The 18,475-nt window shown below is 35.3% G+C and overlaps 2 protein-coding genes across 3 annotated transcripts in view; one reads left to right on the top strand and one right to left on the bottom strand.

Annotated features, from left to right (window-relative positions):
* The first annotated feature begins 1,478 nt into the window (after positions 1 to 1,478).
* Positions 1,479 to 18,475, top strand: part of Barc (RRM1_TatSF1_like and RRM2_TatSF1_like domain-containing protein barc) — a 107,679-nt gene continuing 90,682 nt past the window's right edge. The window contains exons 1-3 of the mRNA XM_076421331.1: positions 1,479 to 1,640; positions 2,230 to 2,582; positions 2,686 to 3,042. Coding sequence (XP_076277446.1) covers positions 2,286 to 2,582; positions 2,686 to 3,042 — 654 coding nt within the window. The 5' untranslated portion in view covers positions 1,479 to 1,640; positions 2,230 to 2,285. The remainder of the gene's footprint in view (positions 1,641 to 2,229; positions 2,583 to 2,685; positions 3,043 to 18,475) is intronic.
* On the bottom strand, positions 3,109 to 18,324 carry LOC143207663 (uncharacterized). Of its 2 annotated transcripts, none has more exons than XM_076421334.1 (5): positions 17,980 to 18,324; positions 6,687 to 6,962; positions 6,320 to 6,556; positions 5,930 to 6,125; positions 3,109 to 4,963 (listed from the first exon to the last, which is right to left on the bottom strand). In XM_076421334.1, the coding sequence occupies exons 1-5, from the start codon at positions 18,014 to 18,016 to the stop codon at positions 4,732 to 4,734; spliced, it is 978 nt and encodes a 325-aa protein (XP_076277449.1). In that variant the 5' UTR covers positions 18,017 to 18,324; the 3' UTR covers positions 3,109 to 4,731. The 2 variants fall into 2 exon arrangements, with proteins under 2 accessions (XP_076277449.1, XP_076277447.1); XM_076421332.1 differs by having other exon boundaries at positions 3,120 to 4,966; positions 17,980 to 18,323.

The following is an 18,475-nucleotide window of genomic DNA, read 5'->3' as shown; positions in this document are numbered from 1 at the left end:
ACACGGTATTTATTTTAACAGCCCTCGCAGTTATAACATTTTATGTTTTTTGTTTTTTAGATTTTATGTTTTTGTTCATAGCTCTCATGAGGTCATCATCTCTCGTCGCAGATAAATGGGAAATTCTCGGAGTGTTATGCGTTATAATTCTAAATGACGTGTACAAGATTAATTTGATTTTCTCTTCGTGACATACAAAGCCCTGGTCGTCACAAATGTGTATAACTGCTTTTGTGCTAAAATAAGCCTAAAAACTTCTATGCAATTACATAAATCGCGAGAAAATTATGCAATTACTTAAAATAGATATAATTGTTCTAAGAACATGGAAACGAATGATCAATTGATATTTTGAATAAATGTTATACAATTTCGTTTATATAATGCAAAATAACAACGTGTACAGGCTATATATTTATGTAATTTTTATGATTATATACTTGCACAAATAATACGGAAATTATTTTATATGTATTATAATACATAATAAAAGCTTGAAATAAAATCATTTATGTTTTAGTATTCTCACACGTTAATTTCTCTCGGAATTTTATTCTATGTTAATAATTTACTAAAATAATGATGATTATATATACGGAGTGTGACCGGACGGGTGGTTCAACCGAGCAGGGGGTGATACTACATGTAAAAATAAGTCGAAAAAAGGCATAACATTTTTTTGTTTGATGCTTCGTTTTCAAGAAAATAGAGTTTGGAAATGCAGCGGATACACGTGCTATTGCATAGAAATCGTCTGACGCGTCTGACCATGATCAACCAATTCTACTTTGTGCATATGTATACTAAAGGTTGGCGCACACTAGACCGCACCGCGACTGCACGCCGACCGCCCGCTTCCGCTGTTTTGACTTTCTTCTATTAGTTTCAATGGGAGTGCGCACACCTAACTTCGTAGCGGTACGGAGGCGTGCTGGCGCTGTGACGTTGCTGTTAGGTGTGCGCACTCCCATTGAAACTAATAGAAGAAAGTCAAAACAGCGGAGGCGGGCGGTCGGCGTGCAATCGCGGTGCGGTCTAGTGTGCGCCAACCTTGAAGCACGCGAACCATTTTCTCGAAAACGAAGCGTCAAACGAAAAAATGTTATTCCGTTTTTTCGACTTATTTTTACATGTATTTAGTATCACCCCGTGCTCGGTTGTATCACCCGTCTGGCCATACCCTGTATATTTAGTAGATGATTTGTATTATAAAAATATATTTCCCAAGTAAGATAGAATTTTCATAGAAAATATTTATACAATTCTGAAGTAAAATTTGGGAAGAGAATTTTTAATTGAATTCTTAGTAAAATTCAGGAAGAGAATTTTTAATTGAATTCTTAGTAAAATTCAGGAAGAGAATTTTTAATTGAATTCTTAATAAAATGAAAATGTAAAATATAAATATTCAAAATATTGATTATGATTTTCTTTACCGGCGTAAAACTAAAGAAGGTTCTAGAAAGTTGTATAGAGCGCATTGGTGTCGCAAACGTGTGGGAAAGCGTGTTTATAACGGAATCGCTGTCAAGTTTTGTAAATGAATGCGAATTTTTCTTTGTAAAAATCGAATTTGTGCCAAGGAATTGAATTGCCAAGTACCTTAGCAATAAATTCATCGATTAACAAAATTTTAAGAGGTAGGTTCTTTGATGACATTGTTTTTTCGTATGTGATATATATCTAACCTATAACCTAAATGATAACGTTCATTTACTTCAAAGAAACGTTTTTGTAGTTGAAAAAAGTCGTTCAGTATTACAAAAGAAATATTTCATACAAATAAGTAAAGCTAAACAATTCAGAAATCTTATTTGTATACAATTTATATTCTAGTGTAATATACATAACCTGTATATTTGTTTCATTAGTCGATATTACTTCATATTTTACTAGATATTGTCCGTTATATAAAGTGTAATTAATATTACACGTATAATTCAACGTCCTGAACCTCACAAAACTTCAAATTAACTTTATTTTATAAGGTGTATTGCGATATATAATAGTGCCTATAGGTTAGGAAAAGATTTTGACAGTATAGGGTACATTTTGAAAATTATACATAGATTGACTAAAAAAATATATATATAAAAATAACAATGAAGAATTATTACTTTTGTTCATAATGTTAGAACACTGACATGTATAAACAAGTGTACAACTAGCATAAGTTCAAATTTAACTGTGATTTATATTAATGATTCTTGTTAATTGGACATTCAACAGGTGTTCCACAAATTATATAGTAACATTTTTTAAATGCAACACTATTAGCAATCAGAATGGCTGATTGTCAAGAATCTGAAAAAGTTGATGACTCTATGAAACATTATACATTTGATGGAAAGTCTTACACGTACAAGGATCCTGCTAATAATGTAGTATATAGATTTGATCAAGAGAAAAATGAGTGGGTAGTGAAAGAAACAACGGAAACAAAATCTGAAGATTCGGATGCTGATACAGCTAAGACGCAAGAGGGTGTATTTGGATTTGAAAATGATACCCACACGTATACAGATCCAAATGATGGCAGTGTATATTTTTGGGATAAAGAGAAAAATGCTTGGTTTCCAAAGGTGAGGTGTGTTCTTATTATTTATGTCTGGTTAAGACTTTTCATAAAATTTTTTTCTAAATACAATTAAACCTTCGATATTAATTGCAATGGTATCATTTTAGGTGGATGATGATTTCATGGCCAGGTATCAGATGAGTTACGGCTTTACAGAGCCAAGCGGGTCTGCATCGACACCCACAGAACAGCCTGAACAATCAGCCAAAGTTGATAAAGAGAAGAAGAAATTGGATGCTAAAAGAAAAGCACAGGAGCCACCAACTTGGTTTGAAGTGGACGAAGCACATAATACAGCTATTTATGTATCTGGTCTTCCATTGGACATCACAATGGAGGAACTCGTAGAACTTTTCAGCAAATGTGGCCTCATTGCACGAGATGAAAAAGGAAAGAACAGAATCAAGTTGTACAGAGACTCAAATGGACAGCCCAAGGGTGATGCTTTGTGTATCTACATAAAGGTAAGTGATTACTTATTTATTTATTTATTAGGTATATTAACGAATCTACTAGTTTTTTATGGGAGCACATGAGATAGTGTATTGCTTATTTATGTACCTAAACATATATGTATTTTGATATATATGTTTTTATAATTGGTGTACAGCTGATTTCTGCATATGCCAATAGAAATTTATCAGGTTGATAGTTTGACACATCTTTTCATTGTTATAATATACATTGTTTTAAATACAGAAAATAGAAGTTGACATTTGTCATATTTACAAAGAAAACAGTGCAAAATAGTTCATTAATAATAGCATACAATAAGTTTATCTACTGTAACTAGTATCGTTGAATAATGATATTAGCTGGTACATTATTGTACTTCAGTAGTGAGTAGAGCCTCTATTATTTCAAGGCGATATTAAACTTATAATTCAAAGTAGACTCTCATTAACTTATGTCGTAAAATATTTTAATGGTGAAAAAAAAGCTTTATTCTATCATATTTACCTAAATAATATGACTAATGAAACGCAGAACATAAAAATATTCATATTATCTTACTTCATACTGTCACAATGCATATTAAATAATAATATTCGAATACATTCCTGACTCTCTGAGTAATATTGATATGCAATCAGTACATTGACCGTTAGTGGTGAAGTATGTTATATGACAATATTTCTTCAAGGTAATATGGAAGTACAGGTATATTTGAAACACATTAATTGATGTCGAAGCAAGCTGACTATTTGTGGTACATAATGTACTATAATGATTACATTGTTACTCTAAACATTTATTTAACGCGAGACAATAATTTTTGTATTATGAACACTAGAGAAGTTTAGATCGGAGAAACGAAGATATTCATTCAAGAAAAATGTGTTTCTATAATACAGTTCTGTCGACGCACAAAGTTAAACACCAAAAATTCTTATTATTAAAAAGCATTTTAAAAAATGTCCTTTATAATACTTTAAATGTATTATATAATACTTCAAATGTATTATACAATACTTAATACATAATACTTTAAGTAAAATGTATTTATGTACTTCATGTAGAACTGCATAAATCGGTTCTTGTGAACGCTTTTGAAATATCGCACACACGATAAATAAAAGAAAAACGATTATGATAAATAGATAATAAAATATAAATCCTTCGCATGCATACGATAATAATTTGTATAAATATCTATTAGTAGCAGGAAATGAAACGAATTCTCAATACAATCTGTTCACTTCGTACACGATACACCGATATTAAAGTCATTAATCTACAGATCTGAGGTAACGTTACTAACTAGACAGTGACCGTCGAGAATCTAACGCCTATTCAGAGAAAGGAACATGAGAAACTATTTCGCTGATATTAAGTGAATAAATTATTTCAGTCTGTGCTCGGTTTCATTGTCATCTAACATGGTATCCGTACAGCTGGAACGCCTTCCACTATTCACAAGAACGAAACTTTCAAATGGTTTCGCACTCTTTATCTGACGAATTAAATCCAAATAAGTAAATTCGTGAATATGCAAGAGTCGAAACAATACATAGAAAAAGCATTTAATGCACATTTTATGTTAAGGTATAAAGTATAAAAATAATAGACAGAAGCCTTTCAAAATGTTAGGGAGTAAAAATTCACCAAATAAAGAGTTAAAAAGACATCATTGCATTGCGAGCAACATTCGTTCAAGGCTTCAGAAGTACTTCTTCGCTCGCCAAGTCATTGATCTTCCCTGGGTTCTGCAAAAGAACCTTGCTTATGTCTGTTAAACTTTGCGGGCCGTTGCTGGGTCCGTCGCCGAGAAATGTGCTATACGCTTGTCCTTGAGGCAGGATCTGTGCCACCGTCGGTGCAGAATAATGCAGCTGGGTTCTGTTAGGATGATGTCGCACTCGTGTCTTCGGGTACGGCACTCTGCTACTGAAGGAAGATGAAATATTAGCGACCGTCAGAATGATTGGGACCATACTGAGCGTGTCCGAGCTTAAATATGGGCAAACCATTTTACTTGTTTCATGGTACAAGGCAGTACATTTTATGGCTCACGCTAAGTTTCTTTGTACTAATAATTCAGGAGACGTGACAGCTAAATTTCAGTCGTTAAATGTAACCATATATGTTCAGTTGGGTTTCTTATTAACCCTCATACATTCTTCAGGGTATAAATACACCCATTTACTTTTTTTATGTATTGTAAAGGGATTCACCTCTTTCTGTCTGTGTTGTGAGATATATTTCTATAAAATGTGATGCTATAATTGAAGCATGATTTGTTGTTTCTGAAGTTTCACTATTTCTGAACAGCTTACAAGGGTTGATATGTTGTATAAATTTGATTCTGAATAGTTTCAGGAACACTGTATGTGTACGTTTACATTCATAATGTGCTCTGCAAGTTACAATGTTAACAGTAATACTTTTTCTCTCTTTGTCCTTGGAACAAAATTTTTCGAAGTAAACTGAAGTTGATGGTCGCATAGAAAAATACTTAAATAGTAATATAGTATGTACATTTGATGACAAAAGAATGTATTGATTCTTGATTCCATTTAAAAAATGAATTTTTACTGCCACGTCTCTTAAATTATTAATATTTCTTTTTGAATTTTCAGTGATCATTAACACTAGATCTACACTAAACTGTCTATTTTACATATTCTCTATTAAAATAATAATTAGTTATTATTACAGAGGAACAGAAAACTACATTCCGGTAGTTTTATTATAATGTATGCCAAAGGAAAGAAATTTATTAAATAATTCCTCATTGACGTATCTTTAAAATCTCTTCTAGTGTTAACAAGAATCTTTTACGTTAGCGCCGTAAGTTTTTGCAGACGCAGTGCACGCCTAATTTGCGGCCGAGGACGTAAGAAATCTTACTTGGCTGGTGGTCTTGAACCTAAATTAACACCATGGGCCCAATAGTCGTTCGCATTCTGTTCCGCCCAATTTCTTCTCCACGCCGGTCGCGATTTACGTCTGCCCTTTTGCGGCTTTGCCATATCCTTCGAATACTTCTTGCCCTTTCGAGGCTTCTTCAGCGCCATGGGGTCCGTCATCTTCTTCAGTCTTTTCGCTGGATTTTAAACAAAACTTCCTGTTACACCATGTTTTGCACACATGAATCACGGAGCTCGGAGACCGGCGAAATCACGCACGGTTTCTCTTTCCATCTTCCGCGGTCACTTTTCATACAGAACGGTTCTTGAATCTTGAACTGATGTATTCAGTTTTCATGGAAGCGTATTGAAGAAGTTGATAACATCTTACCTATACGGCCAGCCGGTACTTCGCAAACGTAATGCTTTCGCTCGACGCAACTTTGCGGACTCCATCTATATTTTAAGTTCGGGTCGATCGTGATGCAATGCCACGCATACTGTTGCTTCAACTGACCGGATTGAGGTCTACCAAAATTTTGAAAGTCCATCTTATCACCGGTCACGCCCCATTCCCAGGCCATCTTCTGCCAGTTGAATATTCCGCCGATCCATCTTTCTAGTTTCGCTGGAAAATGATATTCCCATATTCCAGTATTACACTTTTCAGTTTTGACTTAAGTAATGGAAAGGTTGAAAAGATCGAAACATCTTTCCGGATTTTCGTTGCCAAATTGGGAATGATTAATTTTACTTACTGAATTGATCACCCATCAAATATTTTCTCAACATCCTATCTTTCCCACTCCTATCGAGAATTGCCAGGGTTGCATTTCTGTCTTTGCAATGAAAATGAGCGTCCCTCCAGGGTGCCGTTCCTGCGCTTAAATAATAGCAGTATCTTTTCAATCGGAAAAATCCTATGGGACAGGCGAAGCGTTTTATGGGTCTGTTCTGTCGAGTGATTCCTAGGCGGTTCGCAACTGGCTGGTTAATACTGACATTGTAGGGTACCGCCACATAAGCAGATATGCCTGAAACAAATTTCGTATATTGCATTAATGTCAATTTTCCAAGCCTTCATTTCAATCTTATATTATAACTATCGAGGAAAAATTTTAAACTCATTCAATACTTAAAGTGTTTAACATTCTCTTAAAAAGGTTTGGAACTCTTCGAATAATAAAACAGTGCCATAGATTGCTAAAAAATATTTCGTTGCTTATTACTAGATTGCGGATTTTTATGTATAATTGTCTGCATTAATTGAAAGATACAGGAGCTGCATTTATTAATCTACTTATATCTTGTTTTTATATGATCATGTCACTGTCACAATGCGTTCAGAGGCGTTATACATTATAAAGTATAATGAGGCAGACATGTATGCAGTTTTATTTGTAGAGTGTATTATTAGTGACGTAGGTTTAAAGAATAATTGTCTTTTTAGTTTTTTGTACTTTTTTTTACTGTTCTTTTTTTACTTCTTGTTTTTATATAGTCATTTTTAGTTTTCAGGAGAATTCGTTTCGAACTTCTACATTACATTAAGATATCTTTGCTCGTGAAACTTTTATGAATACATAGAAACGTTACCCTCAGGAATTTTGAAAGTATGAAAATAATATCAATGAGTAAACTATTCGACCCTGTAATGGAAAAATTTACATTCCCGTATCTTATTACAAGTTCTATTCAAACTGAAACTACGACTTTCCAGAATTCTTCTTTATCCACCCCATGGGAACTTGTAACATAAAGACGTTTCTCAAAGAAGTTCCACGGTTCATGTCGTAAACAGAGCCTGCCAGAAAGTTCCATAAGTTTTTCGATTTCTGCTTTCAAATGTCACATTTATCAAGCGTACTCCCGATTCTTTTCTGCGTCGTCCTTCGTTATTGTTAAGAAATGTTTATTCTTGCGCCGAATATGTACGTCCTCCCAGGACGAACTCCTGTGAAGATGCTGCGCTGTCACTTCGGTCATAAAAAATAGCCATAACTCGGGAAGAAGGTCAGAGAAGTTATGACCACGTGCCACCGATGGTACTTGCACAGTTTACGTCTCGGTGCATAATAGATGCACCCAGCTATCTGTTCGTCTAGCATGGTGAACTGTAGGTAAGAAATTTGTTGCGTCACGCGTTACGGTAATATGCAGCGGGACTGTAAGTAGTTCAGTGTTACGGCGATTCTCTTGCATGCAATCATCTCTTTCGTTCTGCGGCTCTCCTTTTATGGAGACAATCGGCATGGAATCGAATAAAATATCGAATTGCGAATAGTCAAGACGCCACGCCGATCGTTCACAGTCGATTTATCTTCATCTCTTTTGGCCTTGAACGCAATTCGAAGATTATGCAACCACCGTGTGCATTGCGGATGAATAGCCGCGAAAGGTTTTGGTACGCGCATGGAAAACGTTTGGTCATCTACATTGTACCGGGGAACAAAGTTCCAATCAGTACAGTAGCAACACTGAGAATCCTTTCGAAGAACCATCTTTTTTGAAAATTCTCTACCACTATTAACACTTTGACTGACAAAGAAATGTCCAATTTCCACCTTCAATCAGTCCCCCCACTACTTAAGCCTTATTCATTAGTTACAACGTCACCTGACTAATCCGATACTGACAGGGAGAGGGAAACTGTTTCCCCTCAATTCGAATCAATTCTCCTTATATGGCAACTCCGTCTTATGACATTGTACTTTGTAGATAGATAAATCAAATTATAATTATCCAGAAAAGTAGGAGTCTATAGAAAGTTTGTTAATTGTCAACGAGAACATTCAAATAATTTTATAAATGAATTAGAAGTAGGTGCCAGGTTATCCATAGACTAGTATAGGGATTGAAACTGTTTTTGTATTTATAATAATCATTTAAATAGTATAATTCAAAGCAGTAATTTACTAATTATTATACTATGGATTTTATGCATTTGTTGGAATTATTAAACTTTTTGAAGACAGTTAAAGAAAGTTTTGGCAATTGATTGAACCATTTCTTGTTTCGCACAAATATCCGCAGTTCAGTTATTATGTTTATAATATGCGTATGCAAATATGGACATGTTTATTTGAGCATTTGAGGTTCGCATTGTGTAACCTAATCATCGTGCGAAAGTATACATTTTTCTTGTATACGGAGAGCCAGCAGTTAAAGAGGTTAATGGTCCCCGGTATTTATTAATAGTTCTGCGACAATCTATCCTAACAGAAATATATGATCGCTGCTTTAGCTCACCCCATTACCCCACCCATCTCACTGCAACTCCACCAACTGTATAACTCTGCTCATAAAGACTCTCATTAAAGTAATTTCATTTCAGTTTCTTTAAAGAACTCTCTCATATAAGAGGAGGAATATTTTCTATTTATTTCCCACGGTCTCACAAACATTATCGTATTATATACGGTTATAACAAAATTTTGTTAGGTCTTTCTAAGTGTTTCTAATTGAAAATTCACCTGATTACAGGTTAATAAGACCTCGAGGTTCATGTAAAAATTATAGTAAAATATGTAAACACATTGCCATGACATTTAACTCGCTTTCAGGAGAAAGTCGTAGATTTTTCCATTAGATTCTCCATTAAAAGGAATTGATTTGAAACATTGAGGAAAGAATCGAGGCGATTTCAGGATGGTAACGAGTTGCAAATGATCTCGCGTTATAAAACAGGACGTTAAAATATTAATATTGAATTGGCTCTGGTTCCGTGCACGCATAACCGCCATTGCTGTGGTTATTAATAACAGCAATTTGAATCAGAACGATAATCATAACGTGAGGCAATACATAGTAATAACAATAAAACAAGGGAATGATCGTAGCCTTCTGCAACTGGTTCATCGGCAGCCATGCTCAAGTGGGCTTTTGTACCATCCACTCTGAAGTGTTAATGCGAATTAAACTTCCGCGTGTGGCGAAGGGTTCCTAACCCAGTTCAATGCGTTTGATGTTGTCCGTTCCGCGGAGCGTGCATGATATCATCTGAGAAACTTGTAAGGGCATCAGTTGTAATAGTACCCTCTCCATATATGATAATCACTACGGTGGAAATGTGCAAATGCAATTAAACGATCTATCCTTTTCCATTCGCGGCGAGCCAGACCTTTAACATATTAAACGCTGAGCTAACTTTGTTTTTGATTTCACTTTTATTTAAGTTTAAACACAGAAATGTACGTAAGCAAAAGTCTAGCTTATTCCATTTCTATTTAATCTTTCAATAAAATCTATTACGAATAATATTATACTTTATTATGTAATTCGATACTGTCGGTCCCCAGGTCCGAGGCGGCCTCACTTAATTTTATATTAATAATGATTGAATGTGTAACTATTAGTAGTGTAACTATTTGTGGATTTAGATGAAATGTTGCTATCTCAAATATAATCTTAAATATAATTTAATTGAATCATTGCATTTTCAAGTATATTGTGAAGGTCCATTTAACATTAGGTTTACTCAAAATGACGGGTTCTAATATTCTTAATTTGCAATTATTAAGATTATAAAGATGCTTCCCTGAGGGATTATTTACCAAATTTATTTCTTTGGGTATATATTATTGGAAGAATGACAAAAAATTTGGATAGACACATGCTTGTTGTGTTTATAAAATAATGTGAAATAGTTATTTCTAGAGCTCCGTAAACCTAGTGTTAAGGGTTAAGGGAGTGTTCTGGTCTATAGGTGTGTGTCTGCATGAAATGTTAATGCCTGTACGTACTAAAATAATTTGACAACGTGGTCGGTACCGCAATTTCGTTGATTTTTGTTTTAATGTACAATATTACGCATTCAAATTGAGCGCAATTTCATTTGACGATGACACATTGCACTGATATTTATATGTATTGTTCGAAATGAGTATCTACTGTCGCCACGCGCGGGAGCGGACGTGCTTCCATTGACCACACCACTAAATATCGCGAAGAACCTTTCTAATGCTAAACGTATCATTAATTCGATCTGTATGTCGACAGCGGTAGCAAATTGTCCATTGTTTATGTATCATTTCTTGTTCGGAGTCTGCTCTTAAACATACTGAAGCTACTGTGTTCGTGCGTGGGTTTCGTACAGAAGTGTAAACAGAAAATCATTATGCGAATTAATTGTCGATTTCGAAGTTAAAATTAAGTTGTAATACCTATAATTAATAACACTGTTGAGAAAAGAGGTAGCAATGCAATCGCATAGACAAATAGCGTGACAAGCAGTGCCTTTATTCTTTCTTTATGATAATGTAAATGCAGCAAGAGTTTTAGCTAATCTACTTTAAAAACAAGATACAAGGAATTTTTCTAAAACTTTTCCAAAAACATGAAGCAGTATTAAAACTAGTTCTGAAATGTACTTCAACGCACCTAAACAGCAACTTAATTTTCTTTTCTGAGAAGACGTACACATAATCGGGCGTGTATAGCTGGATTGATAAATATGAAATCGTCTATTCACCTCATTCTCCGCAAACCGCACGCTAGTGTATACATTTGATCGACTGTACGGTTATGTTCTGCATTGTGATTTTATATTCATGAAGGAAAATATTCATCGTAACGTAGGTATTACTACATCGCGTAATATTCAACGTCCGCTGCATAAGATGTGCATATTTGAACCCTCGTGATACTTGCGATTCCAACAATCGTACGATGCCGACTCGGGTTAAAGCAAAGTAATCGTTTCTACAGGGTGTTCCAAAAATGTTGAACTTGCATGGGGTGATTCCTGGGGTCATTTGAAGTAACTTTTTCCTTTGCGAAACTGTTCTCCGAGGCTTTATTGAGAAGCTATTAACGAAAAACACGGACCAATCAGAGCGCGACTTTCGTGGACTGTGTTTCGTTAATAACTCTAACTTTTCCATGGAGAACATTTTCGCAAAGGAAAAAGTTACTTCATACGTTCTCAGGCATCGCCCCTTTTAAAGAAGTACAACAGTTTTGGGACACCCTGTATAATACTGTTCATTTGATCAGTCAGCAAAATTTCAAGTACATCTTTTAGTTTCATCGTTAATCCTTGTAATTTTTATTCTATCTTCCAATTTTGTTATTTTGAGATACTGAGCAATCTGTCATTAACGTAACGTTCTGCAGTACAAACCTGCTCATAAGCATTCTTATGTTGCATTTCAAGTGTAACGAACAACTCATTGTCAGTTCGACGTGTCGTTTCTGATAATACAACTTCTGTGAGGACGATTCGAAATGCATGACGTAAACTAGTTTAAGTTTACGACGTACGTTATCAGTTCTCTAGACTGAACCGTTGTTCTGATATTGCAGTTGTATTATGGAAGCTAAAGAAAAGTAGAAGTCAGGTATTACGTTGAAAACTTTTCCACTTGACATTTGACCTGTACCTACATGCATTGAACAATTGTATACGATGCATGCACTGAATGTATTGTGTACATCGTAGTAATAATAGCCATACATTGCATTTGCTGTATTTAAAGAATTGACGTGTAGATCATGTTACACATGGTTTCAATTTATATTATGTTACACCGAAAGAAGAATTATTAATAAACAGCTATTCGAATGAATGATTTCAAATAATTATTTCAGATACTTTTTATGAGCACTATTATTTCAATTAACAATTTCAGTTGAGAGGGAGGGATTAAACAAGTAAACTGTACTCCCATCGAACCGTGAATTCTTGGTGGAATTTGCATTCGGCGAATGGCATTCGAAACACGTTTCACACATATAGTATATTCCTTTCCACGGACCATAAACGATACGGCAGGTGCCGGTGTTCTCTTTATTTTTTCGCGCGTTCATTCACGATTGCGTTGGATGCGGTATCATTAATATTTCCTCGCGCACACGTCGCGCACATTCAATGTAAATCCATCGTTCGACGAGTACCGTGAGCAAGTGGTCCCTTCGCTCCAGGCATATTATGACAAATAAGCGGCTGATATAATCGACGTAAACGTCCGTCTGCAGCGTCTAGCAGCCCCACGTGTGGCGAATCATTCGAAAGCAATTTGGAACTTTTATTTCTCTGTGTGATTTTTGCTTTCTCTGTGCGACACTTGCCCGGGAGTTTTCCTTGTCAGCAGTTTGCTAGAACGTGCATTCCTACCTGTTGAATATTAACCTCACAGTGATCGGTATACCTTTTATTTATTTGCTTGTGCACGCATAAGATAGTTTCAACAGTTTGCACGAACTCGCAGCCATTTTGTCGTGGGTATTTCTGAGAGAGGCAAGCTTTTGGATGGTTCCAATAAATGGTTCCAAATTTTATTAAAATGAATTTACTTATGGGTAACTCTGTAGGTGACAAACAGCAACATTTTTCAACTTTGCTAATTTCTATAAGATATGTCGGTGTATAAATGAAATTATAAATAGAATTTTAATTAATTAAAATTATTTTTAATTCCGAATTTTGTGAATTAATTTACAGTCAAATCAACATTCAAGACGCGACGCAAGAAAAACTGATCTGTAACATTGTTCTGGGACTCTGGTTACAAAAACCGATCTGCTTTTCAACCGAATTAATCATTATCCAAAATTTTCGAAGTGGACGAAACATTTGTATAATATTTTTTAGATTAGACTAGACACAAAAACTTTATTCTGTAAGCAGCTGCCAAAACTGTTTCGCATTTCTCGGCCGAGTTAGCGACGATAACGACGCCTTGAACACGTTTTATCACGTTTCTACAAGATCACACAACGATACTGTTTTCTTATCTATAGTCAACAGTCGCGTATGCATGAACATCCACGACTCATGGTTTTGTCCCAGAAATAGCAAACTTTCGAACCGGCTTGCATGTTAAATGGCTGAGCGATATTGACATTAGGTGTTTTCAGGTTAGTGCAATTCGTGAACTTTGATAATTAAGTTACGCCGGTTTTTGATGGCCGACGATTGGTAGTCAAACATTGCCGCGACTCGAGTTCTAGCTCACAATCTCGTCTTGATTCGTGTGCTCGCGAGAGCGATGCACATAATTCATGTCGCATCCCTGCGGATGACGAATAAATGAATAATAAGATCGCCGATCTTCCCACGATTTTTACTTTCAGCCATTCATAAGAGAAATGGCAGGATACATGTGGTACGAAGCTGGGCGTACACTTGTTGCGCGTGATTGTTTCACGTTTCCTATAGTGTTAGTGGAAATTAGAAAACCATTCTAATTAGATAGCGGATTTTTATGCGAAATCAAAATTGTCTGTATCAATTGCATATACAAGGTGTCACACGTAACTGTTGTCACAGTTTTTCGGGCACTTCCGGTAGCCAGATAAAAGAATGTTTAAAAATAAAAAAAAAGATCTCAAGTACTACGAAAATATTTATTCTTTTATTGCCATTAAAATGCTATAAGATAGAGCTTTTTATTTTTCACGTTTCCATTTTTATTATAAATATTCTTTTAGTTAAAAAAAAGCAGTCGAAAGTTCTAACGAGTTTGTCAGTTGTAAAAAGTACCTTCCTTGTGAAATCTGTTTGCAGATATCAGCTTTAATAACTGCTCCATAAATTCCATTCGTACTATCTTGTTTTGTTAACAATGTAGTCATGTAAGATTAGATCATGTTGTTTCAAGTTACAAACTGGTTGATACAGTCCAATTTCTAAAACAATTATACAAAACTTTACCAAGTATGGAATCGCAAAATTTTTTTAAATAAGTATGTGAATATAATTAATAACGATTATATGAGTTGAATGTTGTCTAACTAGAGGAACTACTTTTTAAACAGAAGTATCATTGCTGACATTTTTCTCAGTTTGTACAACATTATTACGAGATAAAGATTTATTAGATTCTCTCTCTCTCTATTTACAGGGCTATCAAATGTACTCATTCTTCATATCTTGGATTAAGTAGTTTCACTTCTGAAACATATAAGAATAAATTGATTTTAATCGATATTATCAATGCCTCTACATTCATATGATCTAAATGCTCTAAATGTCTCCGAAATACAATTATTATTTTGAATTTCGTTTCTTCCGTACTGATGTCACCTGTATTTCTAGACGTATAATATATCACTGATAAGGGGCCCCGCGAATTACACAATTTAATGGGTTCTCAATGATGAAAATTTTCTAATGGTTAGGCTATTTTTATGACACATCCGAGATTCGGTACCATCGTAATCTGCTCTCCTGCTCTTCAGATTCGTGTACCCTCTAACAAAAATAGATGGCCGATCTGTTCACTTCGGACTTCTGGCTATTCAATAGGTGTATGTGGCCTTATTTTTTATTGGGCCTATGTCACGTTACGTAACTGAAATATTTCTTCCTACATCAGCCAATCAATAATCTTCATTTCGTTTCATATATCAGCAGCACAATTTAAAAAGAACATCATCTTACGAATCTAGAGCAAAGCACTCATTCTTTAAATTTAAATCAAAGTAACTTGTGACCTCAAAAAGTCTATTTCCTACTCAGTAGTTAAGTGAAAGACAACAGTATAATTTTTAAAATAATTTTCTACTTACGAAAGAGCAAAACACTTCTTTAAATTTAAATCAAAGTAACTTGTGACCTCAAAAAGTCTATTTCCTAGTCAGCAATTGATAAAAACAAAAGTATAATTTTTTAAAGTAATTCTCTACTTACGACGCAATCTACTCGTGCAAGTATAGTCGAGATTGTACAATTTTTATTTGTTCAGACATTCGTGTACTAAACGAAATATAAATCTGTACGCAAAATGAAATTTTCCAATTTTCTTTTTCAGTAATTCGAATTCATTAGTAACTTACACGATTCGTATATTAACTGGTCACGAATACCATGAAAATTTTATCTGCTTTTCATTAAAATTTCAATTTGTTGCACCCCACGCATAAGTGCACGGTATAAATGCATGAAATCCAATAACTTATTACATGTAATATGTTATTTCAATTTGTATTTCATTATTGATTGCATATTTTCGGTTCCGATTAGTGTGCACGATTAAATGATCGCCATGTATATTCTCTGAAAAGGAAGGTTTTTCACCATCGACACAATAGTGCTTATGTCACTGTTTCCTTTCTAGATTATCTCATGGCGCTTTGACTAATTCAGGTACGAGGATAATAATCTGAAGTTGCGTTATCAGCTCGCCTGGTTTCTCCTCAGACCGCCATTAGTCACTATTATTTCAACTGTACTAATTAACTCGCCGCGAGACTATCGATAAGCGCATCTTCTAACTCCATCGTTTGGCGTCGAACGATTTTTATAGTGCACTGGGTGACACATGTTTTAGCAGTGTACTGCTAAATTCGTTTGCGTTCGTCAAATAATTTCTATTTCTATAGATAATACATTTATCTTTAATATTCGTCGGCATTGGAAATGTTCAAGTGAATTAAAATTTTATTTTTTAATTACGTTTATTTTTAGTCGCATCGATATTTTAGTTATCCGCGACTGTAAGGTGTTTTAACAAATTATAACATTTTTAAATCAGTATGTAATAATAATTCTTAAAGTATATTACGGTACAATTTGTCTTCCAAAAGTGTGATAGTATTTTCTAACTTATTCGGATGTCCAATCATTACGTTCAGTGTCGTATTGTGTATTAGAAAATGGTGAAATGAAGATAGTAGTAGTCTGAAAAATTTATATACACTGGAGGTTAACTGGGCGAATCGTAAACAATTTCCCATAACGGTGTATACGTCGACTTTTAACGATCAAACATTTTTATCGAACACTGTAATTCGCATGTCATAGTTGAATGATCCTGTTAACCTTCGTTTCACAACACGAACCTCAATCGAATTGCAGTTGTAGCAATTATAGTAGAAATAGCTCCCATTCTTACACGCAATTAGAATTCTTTCAGCAAGTTACTGACATGACGAATCAGCCTCCTAATTACCGGCGTTGCTATTATTCCGATAAAAACTCTTGCCAATTCCACAATATTGTTCAAGCATGACTTTTCACATTCGCGCGTGCAATCTGTTGTTCAGAATTTTATTCTATAACTACAAATTATACTTTTTCTCATATACTGGAATACCAAATATAAATTCAATATGAAAATCTTATTTTATTTAAGTTATCTCTTATTTTAAAAGATATCAATTTTAGACATTCTGTTCTAGATATTCTATTCTATCAATTTTATAATTCTCGATATATTTTATTCTAGATATCAATTTTCTATAATTCTAATAATATTTTATTCCCTCCCCCAGATATCAATTCTATAATTCTAGATATATTTTATTCCAGGTATCAATTCTCCATCATTCTAAATATATCTTATCCTAGATACCAATTCTCTACAATTCTATATATATTTTATACTAGATATTCAATTCTCTATAGTTCTAAATATCAATTCTCATAGAGAATTGTCCCAGACATATTTTATTCAAGATATGAATTCTAATACACGACCATCATCAATTTTTTAATCTAACTTTTTAACGTACTTTCTGTACACTAGCCTCGTTACATCACAACACAAATTGGCATTAAATTGGTCTTGCTTGCAACTGGATTGAAATATGAGTTATTGGCAATTTACTCATTTCTAGAAGACTATAACTGCTTTCAATTATTCTGCTCCGAAAGGTATACTTTCGGATCAAACTCTTCTAAGTTCACAAGGTATAAACGCGATATAAATAGTAGACTCGCTCTTGAACGTATTAGGCACAGTCGTCTAACCAGTTGCTCCATCCTCTGAAGGGCTGGAGCTTCCTTTTCAAGTTGCACGGCGTAACAATTTGATAATCAACATTTTCAAAGTCATCGTGCAACAGTCCTCTCAGGTGTAACGCAGAGTGAGACTAATTTTGATGATCAGTCCGATCAACATTCCCATTTCTATCGAAGCCTAGCTACCGGAATCCACAAATACCCGGAAGCACTCGACGAGGATCAAACAGACACCTTGATCGAGATTTCTGTGAGAAATCGGCGAACGGATCACCGGATATCGAATCGCACGCGGTTTCCCGCTTCTCGTTTTCCGTTTGGTGCAACTTTTCGCGAAAATAACGCTAGGAAACGGTCCTGCGTTTTACCTGTGGCACAAAGGATCAGAAACAAGCAACTCCGCATGGTGTTTCCCCGAGTTCTAGGTCTCGTCGATTTACTCTCCGAAGTGGTCGGCACGCGGACACGAACGTGCAAACAGAATCGTCCTCATCCTCGTTTCACGGGTCGCACTGTGCTGGTCTTCGCATCAAGACCGGCCGGAGATCGAGGTTGCCGAGAACGAATCGATTAGGTTCGGCGATCACGTTTTCTGTCACTGAACCCGGACGTTCGGTCTGATTCAACTACTATTTTCAACGATCAACTACGAGGCGCAAGTTCACGCGAAACGCACGAACGCGGCCAGACGTTTCCACGGTGGAGGTTCGCGAGCAACTGAAGCTGCCTGCTTCCATTCCGCTGGTCGTCAAGGTACGCGGGCCGAGCTTTCGATCCGGACTCGCGCGCTTCCCCCGTGTGCGCCGCATACTTTCTCGATCTCTCGGTATTTTTCAGGGTCCTCGACAGACACAGCTGTGCATT

Source organism: Lasioglossum baleicum, chromosome 4 (genome assembly GCF_051020765.1).
Source record: "Lasioglossum baleicum chromosome 4, iyLasBale1, whole genome shotgun sequence".
Lineage (NCBI taxonomy): Eukaryota > Metazoa > Arthropoda > Insecta > Hymenoptera > Halictidae > Lasioglossum > Lasioglossum baleicum.
Note: the sequence above shows the minus strand (reverse complement) of the source record. Positions and strands in the feature narration are given on the sequence as shown.